This window comes from Sycon ciliatum, chromosome 1 (assembly GCF_964019385.1).
Source record: "Sycon ciliatum chromosome 1, ocSycCili1.1, whole genome shotgun sequence".
Taxonomy (NCBI): Eukaryota; Metazoa; Porifera; class Calcarea; order Leucosolenida; family Sycettidae; genus Sycon; species Sycon ciliatum.
Window position 1 is genome coordinate 62,948,218 of NC_088643.1, and position 11,347 is coordinate 62,959,564.

The 11,347-nt window shown below is 49.7% G+C and overlaps 1 protein-coding gene across 1 annotated transcript; it reads left to right on the forward strand.

The window, feature by feature from the left end:
* Nucleotides 1–1,836: 1,836 nt before the first annotated feature.
* On the forward strand, nt 1,837–8,082 carry LOC135806189 (uncharacterized). The gene has a single exon (XM_065320346.1). It carries the CDS (start codon nt 1,837–1,839, stop codon nt 8,080–8,082), a length of 6,246 nt encoding a protein of 2,081 aa, XP_065176418.1.
* Nucleotides 8,083–11,347: the final 3,265 nt, after the last annotated feature.

Consider the following 11,347-nt stretch of genomic DNA (forward strand, 5'->3'; position numbering starts at 1 on the left):
AATCTTCGGTAAGCCATACATTCTAGGGCGAGCTGAACCCAAAGGCTTAAGCAGCTTAGCCTCATAGTCAATCAGTTCCTTCGACTCAACCAACCTATCAAGAAAGGCGCATAATTTATCTTCAATTATAGAGGTACGATCATGTGACTCGACGGGACCTAACTTAACAAACTTAGAGGCATCGCAAAGAATGTGAAGGGTCTTAGCAATATATTCGGCTTTCTTCAAAATTACTACGGCTCGACCCTTGTCAGGCCTTGTGATGACTATATCTGGATTATGAGTCGTCCATTGCTAGTCATTTGTTTGAGCATCCTGATTGTCGTGCTGTGTATTCGGATGATTGTTTTTCGATTGTGTCACGTGTACGCAGTGCTAGATTGCTGAATGTTTTGGAAGCTGTATACATCCACACAAGGAAACCCAACCTTTGCAAACAGAAACAAATCAAATTCACACTTAGGCTGTTAGGTAGGTCGTCAAAACCTCGTTAGTTACATGTATGTCCAGTGGTTGTCTCTTGTTGTCGCACTACATGTCGCGCTTATTGAGTTTTCTCGCATTTGCACCTTTGTGTCATTATTGCAATTTTCGCTGTTTACTTTAGCTATCTTCTTTCTTTCTTTCTTTCTTTTTGCGCTGTTTTACCACCTTCTTACTGTATTTAATCCACTGTTCCGGTTCCTTTTCTCTTGCCTGTATTTCACCTGATGAGAAGGCTTGAAAGTATACTTGTGAAGACAAAAACTTTCAAGATGTTTGTAATGAGCCTGAAGTGTGTCCTTTTTATGAGTATAATAATAATAATAATAATAATAATAATAATAATAATCCTCTTTCATCCCGTTCTCCCCTCTTTTTTGGGGATTCTTTGTACTTCGTCTTTCTTGTTTTCCTTGTTCCTTTGTTTTTTGTAGGACAGATTTTTGGTGTACTGATTTCGGTCGTTGTTGTGTCTGACTCTATTCCCAATATCTAATTCTGTGGTTGGTTTTCCAACTCATTGGGTTGTAGTTTCCATCATGAGTTTGATTCCATCGTGAGTTTGATTCCATCGTGAGTTTTGATTCTATTTGCTATTTTTCGTTCCATTTTTGAGCTCATATTTTATTTTCCTGATTTCTTCTCCAGTGTATGTTGTATTGCATTTTAATACATTGTGTTAATTTTTGCCCGTAAAAGAGGCTTGCATAATTAAAAAATAAAAAAAAAAAAAAAATAATAATAATAATAATAATAGGAAGTCACTATATCAATCGCCACAACAGGTTAGCAAAATATCTCCACTGGACATTGTGCAGGAAGTATGGTGCATCGGACATTTCGAATAAGTACACAAGTCACCAACTCACCAACGTCGTGTACAGTGCTGAAACGGATGTGTTGCAGTTAGACTGGTGCAGCATGCTGGCTGTTAGAGTACAATCATTCATGCGTGATATGGATAGGCGGACGTTAGAGCTATGATCCATGTGTGCTTCTATTCATGCATTCCCATCAAGAAGGCCATGTGTCAGGTCTATTCAGTACTCTGGTGTCTAGACGTCTGCATTCTATTGTTGTATCACATTACATGGTCGAGTGTTGCCATAGGGTCTTTCTATACCATGTATGTGCGTGCACTGTTATTAGCTATTGCTATCTTTTGTTAGGCCAGAGTTGGTTTTAGCCTAGTTGTGGAGATGTTCAGGTTTTAGTTCTTGGAGAGTTGTGACTGTTTTCAGATCATGAGTCAGTGTAAACATTGTGTCCTGGAGATCTTTGTGTGTGGATAATCCCGGTTCCGGGGAGAAACGGAATATCTGGTCCTTCGAGCCGGATCTGGAAATAGTCATCATGGAAGGTGAAGATAGGAGTACGCGCAGAAGTGCGCGGTCAACGAGAGGTGTAGCACCTCCCCGTTTGGGTTTTGAAGAAGAGCGCTCGATGCGCAGTAGTAGGAGATCAGGAGGAGGACAGTCCCGATCTTCATACGAGACTCAGCGTCGAGTTCTGGAAGCAGAAAAGAGGCTCCTGGAGAAGGAGCTTGAGCTCGTGAGGTTAGCTCAAGACGAAGCGTCGTCAAGTGGCCAAGGGGCCAAAGGATCGTCCTCTCCCAAGATGGCCTCCGAAGTCTTCGCAGAGGAGCTCATAGAAGGCCATGAAGCTGATGCAGCCGTTGACGCTGGCCAAGGAGATGAGGCTAGTATGGGTGAAGTAGAAGTTGCGCACCTGCCAGAACATGCAGTGGCTGTTTCTCACGATCCAGAGCCGCACGCAGTGCCGAGTCCCAGTGTAGCCGGAACTGTCAGTGCCCACACAAGCAGGAGTTTGCCTGTGGCGGTGAGGACTGAGTCTGAGGTCGCACGTGCGTCGACGAATACGGAGCAGGCCAATCTGTCAGGGTTGCGAGTGCAACAAGAGTTTGTGCTGAAAGAGAAGCGCTATCAGCGGGAACTGAGCGAAGCTCAATCAATAGCGGACGCCGAGCAGCGACGTGTAGCGAAATTGAACAAGGATCTTGCGAGCGCTCGTGCAGACCTGTCATCGCTGCAGGCGGAAAATAGGCGAGTCACGCAGGAAAAAGAGGTGTGCGAAGCTGAGCGGGATGTATCGGAAAGGGAACTGCGCGAGCTGCAGCCGCATCTCGAGCGCCTGGAAAGAGAACACCAGGAGGGGCGCATGTGTTTGGAAGATCTCCGCGATCAGAATGACCGCTTGCTGACGCGAGCCGAGCAGGTTTCAGCAGAGCAACACGCGCAGCGAGCTGAACTGCTCGACAAGCTCGAACGCCTTCGCGCGGAGAACGCCAGCCTGCAACAGCGGGCGGATCGAGGCGGAGGCCGAGGGTCGGATGAGCAGCGAACACAGCGAGCGGAGTTGCTAGTTCAGCTGGACCAGCTTCGCGGAGAAAATGATCGCCTGCGGAGGCGTGCGGACCACGACCAGTACACCGCACAGTGTTCTAGTGCGCAGCAACAGGAGCTACGCAGTCGGATTCAGAGCGATCAAGAGCCGGAGGAGATAGTGAAGACGCACCAAGCTTGGCAAGCAGCTGGTTCCACGGTCAAAGGCCTTCAGCAGGATGGACGTGGGCAAGCAGATGAGGGTCTGCAAAGCCAGCTATCAAGGCTCACCGCGCGACAAGCCAAGATCAACACCGACTTGCCAGCGTTCTCGGGTGCAGCAGAAGAGTGGCCAGCATTCCACCACATGTTTCAGTCTACGACCAAGCAATGTGGCTTCACGGAGGCTGAAAACATTCAGAGATTGCGGGTCTGCCTAAAAGGTCCTGCAAAAGAGGCAGTAAGAATGCTCCTCATCGTGCCAGAGAACCTGCCGAAAGTTCTCTCAACGCTGGAAAGGAGGTTCGGGCGGCCAGAACTAGTAGTCACGGAGCTCGTATCGAAGGCGAAATCAGCTAAGCCGGTACGCAGTGACGATGTAGAGACCTTGGTGTCGTACAGCACCTCGGTTAAGAATGTAGTGTTATGTATGAAGCTGCTTGGTAGCTGTGGACATATGTCCAACCCTACCCTCCGACAGGAGCTAGTGAATAAGCTGCCAGTTGCACTGAAGATGCAGTGGGGCGAATACTTGGCGGAGAAAAGGATCCAGATGGATTCCCTCGACCTGGAGGTCTTCGCAGACTGGCTAGAAAATCGAGCAGAGGCTGCGCTGAATGTGGCCGGGCCGTTTGCCAAAGCGGCCCCTCGAGCAAGTAATGCAACAGCTATGCACACCACAGGTGGTCCAGCCAGCACAACTAAGCCAGTGTTGCAGTGCGCCAAGTGTGGTAAAGCGCACTCCCTCACCAGCTGTGATGTCTTCCGCCAACTGTCAGTGAAGCAGCGGTGGGACTTCGTGCTTGGAACATCGCTATGTGTGTGCTGCTTCAAGACAGGCCACTGGAAGTCCGAATGCAGAGGCAGTGGTTGCAACAAGTGCCGAGGCAGACACCACCCTGACCTCCACCAAGAGCGCGCACCTCCGGCCAACCAAGGCTCAACGAGCAGGAGCACAAAGCCACGAGAGAATGTGGTTCCGCAACACAGCACGAATACGTCGGTGGCAACCACGCAGAAGACCGCTTTTATGGTAGTCCCTGTCGTGTTATGCCATCAGGACAAGACGGTGCGGGCCACAGCCATGATGGACAGCGGTTCTTCAACAACATACCTGAAAGACAGTGTGGCAAACGACCTCGGGCTGCAGGGAACACCAACGGCATTTACGGCGTCGGTTCTGGGGGGAAAGACAGTCTCAGGAAAGCACCGTCGCGTAAAAGTGACAATGGCGTCGGAAGACGGCTCATATGAAACCCAGCTGGAAGCATGGACGCAGCCAATAGTTACAGCACCGATGGAGATGATCGAGTGGAACTCGAGGAGACACATGCACAAGCACCTCCAAGAGGTTACCTTCCCGCAGGTGACTGGGGACCAAGTCGACCTGCTGATAGGACTCAACGTGCCAGAAGCGCACAGAGTACTGGAAGAGCTGGCAGGACAGCCGGGCGAGCCAGTTGCTCGAAAACTTCCCCTCGGATGGGTATGTTTCGGTCCCGTCAAGTCGCAAGCGGCAGAGTTCACAGAGACGTCCCTGCATGCGAATGTCAGCGACAGGAGCAACGCAGTTCTCGACGACCTCGTCGCAAAGTTCTGGGAGGTAGAGAGCGTTGGTTTGGTTCCTAAGGCTACGAAAACGGTCGCGGAGGAGGAAGCACAACGTATGGTTGAAGGAAGCATGAAATTGATGGATGGCAGAGTGTCGACGGCCATACCGTGGGTCAGCACCGATAAGAAGCCAGATCTCCCACCGAATCGTGAAATGGCTGAACAGCGACTGAGAAACCTGGAGAGGACTCTGAGGAAACGACCGGAAGTCTACCAGCAGTATTCCGACGTCATCAAGTCCCATATAGCCAAGGGCTACATCCATCCGTGCCAGGAGACAGACCAACAGTGGTTGCTTCCTCATCTGGCGGTGGTACGAGCAGATAAAACTACGACGAAAGTACGAGTGGTATTCGATGCCGCTGCCCGATGCCAGGGCAAGTCACTCAACGACGAGATGCACTCTGGACCGAAGTTGCAGAGAGATCTGGTACACGTGCTGATGAAGTTTTGCCTAGAGCCTATAGCGCTAGTCGGCGATATTGCAGAGATGTTTCTGCAGGTGGAAATCGCTCCAGAAGATCGCAAGTATTTGCGCTTCCTGTGGCGCGACACACCGGATGAGCCAGCCGCCATGTATGAGTTCTCTCGGTTGGTATTTGGGCTGAAGGCATCGCCATACCTGGCATGTCGGGCTCTGAAGGCAACGTCAGCAGAGCACGGCGCATCCTTCAGCAAGTTGGCTCGGGAAGCAGTCGATGAAGCGTTTTACGTTGATGACCTGCTCGACTCACTACCGACTGTGGAGTCCGCCATCAACACTCGACAGGAAGTCCAGAGTCTGCTCGGAAAGGCGTCTTTCCACGTCCGCAAATGGAGGAGCAACAGTCAAGCCGTGCTAGAGTCTATACCGGACGAGGACTTGGCCAAAGAGGCACTGCTATGCATCAGCAACGACAGTCAGCAAATACCAGCGGTGGTGAAGACTCTCGGTGTGGTGTGGGACGCCAAGACAGACACCTTCAGCTATACGCACCGTGCTCCTGAAGAACAACAGTGGACCAAGCGTCAAGTGCTGTCGAAGATGGCGAGCATCTTCGACCCTAGAGGCCACATTGTGCCCTTTACCATGCGGGCGCGGCTGATGTTTCAGGAGCTTTGTGCAGCTGGGATCGGGTGGGACGACCAGATTCCGGCCGAGCTGAACGAGAAGTGGTACAGGTGGTTTGCCGAGCTGGAGCACCTCAGCAAGATCAAGATACAGAGATGTCTCAAGGAAACGGATCGCCCAGCCCATGAGGCATCACTGTCGGTACATGTGTTCACCGACGCTTCGGCCCATGCAACAGCGGCAGTGGGTTATGTCCGAGCGGAGTACCCCGATGGACATGTGCGCATCAGCATTGCGCTTGCTAGAGCCAGAGCCACACCACTGAAGAAAGTCACGATTCCGAAGCTGGAGCTCCGCGGTGCAGTGCTGGGTGTGCAAGTAAGTGCCGCCATCAGTGAGGCCCTCCACATCCCCATGTCCGAACACAACTTCTGGACTGATTCGATGAACGTCGTACACTGGGTGAGGAGTCCGGCTAAGAACTTTACTTCAGACGTCGCTAATCGAATAGCGGCAATACAGGAGTCGACAAAGCCGACGCAGTGGAGGCACGTGCCTGGAAAGATCAACCCAGCAGACTTGCCAACTCGGGGGGTGAAGGCCGAGGATCTACCCGGTAACGAGTGCTGGTGGCAAGGGCCTGCATTTCTCCGCAACACCAAGGAGTCCTGGCCGCAGACTGAGTTGACCAACAAACCGCAGCTTCCGGGCCAGGTGAAGAAGACGATCGAGCTGGCATTCACAGCGGTAGAGCCGGACAAGGGTCGTCTTGATGTTGAGAGGTACTCGCGTTGGACACGTCTGATTCGCGTCACATCATGGTGCTGGCGTTTTGTGAGCAACGCTAAGCTGACAGCAGATGCAAGAGTCATGAGGGGGCATTCTCAGGATGCTAGTTCGGCTCCCACGGAGGTCGTCTGTGCTAACGCCCCAGGAGCGAAGGCTAACCCTAGTGCCCGCAGACATAAGATCGTCAAGGTGCCAGAGTTGATCGCAGCTGAGATCGAGCATGCTGAGCGGTTCTGGATCGCTCAGGGACAACAAGAGGCATACCCAGAGTCTTGCAGGATATTGATGGCCGGAAGAGAGCTACCTCCATCTGACCCACTCTACAAGTTAAGCCCCGGTGTAGATACATCAGCAAAACCACCGGTCCTGGTACTTTGTGGACGACTGAAGTATGCGGAACACCTACCGGCCAGTATGCGGAGACCTATGGTTCTGCCTAGCAAACATCCTGTCACGCAGCTTATTGTTCGCCACCAGGATGAGAAGTGCGGACATGTCGCCGGGTCGCATCAGCTACTTTCTATCCTGAGAGAGCGATTCTGGATTGTCCACGGACTGTCAGTCGTGAAGGCTATGAAGAGAGCGTGTCTGAAGTGCCAGAGAATAGTGGCAAAACCAGCGCAACAACTCATGGGACCACTGCCGAGTTACCGAACACTTGGAACCAAGCAGCCATTCTCGCAGTGCGGAGTCGATTACGCCGGACCGTTCTATACCAGTCAAGGACGAGGGAGAGCGCAGCAGAAACGTTACCTCTGTGTGTTCACGTGTCTTGAAACTCGGGCCTGCCATCTCGAAATGTCATTCGGGCTGGACACAGAGTCCTTCTTGATGTCGTTTTCCCGGTTCACCAAGCGCAGAGGAGTTCCATCGTTGATGCTGTCCGATAACGGCACCAACTTTGTCGCCGCTGAACGGGAGCTGCGTGAAGCGGTGGAGGCACTCGACCGGGCGAAGATTTGTCGCGATGGAGTCCATCGGGGTATTCAGTGGAGGTTCAATCCCCCGAGAGCGCCGCACCATGGAGGCGTCTTTGAGAGTATGGTCAAGTGCGCCAAGAAAGCACTTGTCTTAGTCTTGTCTCGGGCCAATCTACGGGACGAGGAACTGATGACGGCAATTGTGGAGGCTGAGAGCTTGTTGAATAGCCGGCCATTAACAGCCATTTCAGACGACCCCAGTGACATGACTCCACTGACTCCTAATCACTTCATTGTTGGACGCTTGGATCTTCCCTTAGCTCTGGAGGAGGCCGCCTGCCGAGAGAAGAATGTTCACCCTCGTAGACGCTGGATGGCTCTTCAATTGCAAGTGGACCATGTGTGGAGGCGTTGGCAGAAAGAGCTTGTCGTGACCTACAACATGCGGAAGAAGTGGCTCCAACAGAAGCCGAATCTGAAGGCAGACGATCTGGTGCTGGTTATGGAAGATGGCATATCTCGTGGTCATTGGCCGCTTGGAAGAGTGGTGGGAGTACATCCGGGTCAGGATGGCCTGGTGAGAGTTGTGGACGTACGGCTGAGCAACAAGAAGGTGAAGCGACGTGCCATTCAGCGATTAGTGCCATTGACTGCAGACGGCGAATGAGAAAGAGACATATTCATTATTGACTCGGTCGGAATACTCAGTGTAATGTGGTGTGATTGGTCACTTTCATATGTTTAGTCTTTGCATATTTAGCTACACGTATGTTTGTAGAGCCCATCGTTCATCTTTTGTTCTTTTAGGCTCTGAGGGGGTTGCCTTTTTGGTTTCTTGTTTTGTTTCACCCTCGGAACTCCTCGTGTGAGAGGGGGAGAATGTTGCAGTTAGACTGGTGCAGCATGCTGGCTGTTAGAGTACAATCATTCATGCGTGATATGGATAGGCGGATGTGTTAGAGCTATGATCCATGTGTGCTTCTATTCATGCATTCCCATCAAGAAGGCCATGTGTCAGGTCTATTCAGTACTCTGGTGTCTAGACGTCTGCATTCTATTGTTGTATCACATTACATGGTCGAGTGTTGCCATAGGGTCTTTCTATACCATGTATGTGCGTGCACTGTTATTAGCTATTGCTATCTTTTGTTAGGCCAGAGTTGGTTTTAGCCTAGTTGTGGAGATGTTCAGGTTTTAGTTCTTGGAGAGTTGTGACTGTTTTCAGATCATGAGTCAGTGTAAACATTGTGTCCTGGAGATCTTTGTGTGTGGATAATCCCGGTTCCGGGGAGAAACGGAATAGGATGTGTCAATCTACTGGGAAGTGCCAATTCCAACAGCAGCGCCCGTTGGAGCAAACAGACCCGACATTATTATCAAGGGCAAAGATGAAGCGTTCCTTGTGGACGTAAGTGTCCCTCTGGATAGGAACATCCGCCGAAAATCTGTGGAAAAGATACAGAAATATCAAGGCCTGAAGCGTGAGGTGGAGCAGATGTGGCAGGTGCGGGCCAAGATCGTGCCAGTAATTGTGGGGGCATTAGGTGGATTAACCCCCTCGACTGCTGACTTTGTGAGGGAACTGGATGCCGGAGCCAGTGTATCGATCTTGCAAAAGGAGGCGCTCCTTGGCACAGTTGACATCATCAGGTCAATAACTCAGATGAAATAATAATTACACTCTAATAAGTTACATTGGTTTGCGAATGCCCATGGTTATGGTTGCTGCTATTAGTTGAAGCACGTATTTGCAGAAAATAATAATATTATGATCGTAATATTAATCACTTGCCAATAACAAAGACAACAATAATACCATCAGCCCCCATTCACCGGTTTTGACGGTGCTTCACTGAAGTTGAATGAGAAGAATTATATTGCTGCCTTCAGTGCTATTGTGTCGCTGAAGGGCTCGATTTCAGATTTGATGACGGTTACTTTTCAACGGATTTTGTTTTCTGATTTAGCTCTCTTGCTATTACTGTACCTGCTTGTGTTAAGTCTCATTCTCGCAGATTAGTTGTATAATAGATTGTACATGCATCATTGTAGATTTGCTGTTCACAGTATTTCTCTCTTTTTTCTTTCTTTTTTCTCAGTCTTCCTTATTATATTTTCTTCACATACAACAGCAGTACTCCCCATGGTCTTAAATGACCCGGGATGCTGCATAATACAAACACAAAACCAATAAAGCCACCCCCATAATAATAATTTGCAGCCTCGAAAATGGTCGATGTGTGAAGCAATGTTATTGAAGATGCATTTTGATTTTTCCACAATGCCTCTCCTTATTTAAAATGAACGAATAGAGGTTACTCACTGGCTAAGACCCCCAGGAAAGGTATCTGTGTGCAATTATTGCTGATGAATTGCAATTACAAGTGGTAGAAATAGACAAGGAGTGGAATAGATGAATATTAGCACCATCCTAGCATTGAAGTAGTGTTGTAAAGTGCTCGCAGATCAATATGAACTAAAGACACTACATGTTTGGGGCATTTACTAAATCAGTTGTGTTCAAGTATGTACACATATTAATAGTGGAATACTCTTTTGGTACTAGCCTAGGAGGTGCTTCTTCTTTAGCCATAGATGCACAGAATGTTTTTGTTAGCTCCATATGGGCTATATCTAGGCTTGGATATTGCCAACTATGGTTTTTATTGGCAGGGGAAACTGGGAAGAACAAAACCAATTTTTGAAGAGGCCAAATCCTATATAATATTATAGGATTTTGAAAATTCTGGACACTCTTGCACGGGAAGGCCTGTTACAGAAAAAGTAAAGCCCTTGTGCTGGTGAAACTTGGCAGGCATCATCTCTGATAAACACGGAATGCAGACTCCAACAGGTTTTTGAAGAAAGAACTTTACTTTGTAAGGTATGATCTACTCTTTCCCAAAATTGGGAAAAATCCTATATACAGTAAAACCTGTGACTAACGACCACCCCTTGGGGCCAGAGAAAGCAGTCTTTAGTGGCAGGTGGTCCTTAGTTAGAGGTTTGCACCGCCCAACCATGTATGAATGTGAGACCGTCCATGCCTGGCAAAATGGTCTGTAGTACCAGGCTGGTCGCTAGTCACGGTGGTCTTTAGTTACAGGTTTTACTGTATAGGATTTGACAGACAAAGAGATAGGGAGATTTTCTGGAAAGAAATAGGGAGACGAGGAGGAAATGCAATTAGAATGGACGTTAGTTGCCGAATAGGTGATAGGATGCGTCAGCAAAAACATACTTTGGAAGAGAGATCCCGTCGTCTCCAAAATAAGCGTGAACGGGCGAGTCAGCGCCGGTCACAGGAAACGTCGGAAGAGAGATCCCGTCGACTCCAGAAAAATAAGCGTGAACGGGCGAGTTAGCGCCGGTCACAGGAAACGTCGGAAGAGAGATCCCGTCGACTCTAGAACGCCCGTGATCGGCAGAGTCAGCGCCGGTCCCAGGAAACGTCAGGACAGACATCCCGTCGACTCCAGAACGCCCGTGATCGGCAGAGTCAGCGCCGGTCCCAGGAAACGTCAGAACAGACATCCTGTCGACTCCAGAACGCCCATGATCGGCAGAGTCAGCGCCGGTCCCGTAGCTATGCAGAAGACGTTACTTCAGTAACTCATTGAAACGTTTTTGCAATACAATGATGTAGCTAATCAAACAGTTCTAACAACATGCACGATGAGCTAGGCAACAAAGCATAGCGTAGGGCCCCGAGCTTCCAAGCTCTCTCGTTATCCCTGCCACGTCGGTATACATGTACATGTAAATAGTGCAGTGGTGGGTGCTTTGCCATTTTGTGTAAAATAAGCCCCTGAATGGACGAGGGGGGCAGTGAATTGCTTCCGCAGGGCCTTTGGACGAGGTCAGGCCGTCTTGCCATCACTAAAGACAATAATGAAGAACAGTAGGTCACGGAATACACTCTGTGAGAACGA

Coding starts and splice junctions, on each gene's coding strand:
- LOC135806189 (XM_065320346.1), top strand. CDS start 1,837: ATGGAAGGTGAAGATAGGAGTACGCGCAGAAGTGCGCGGTCAACGAGA.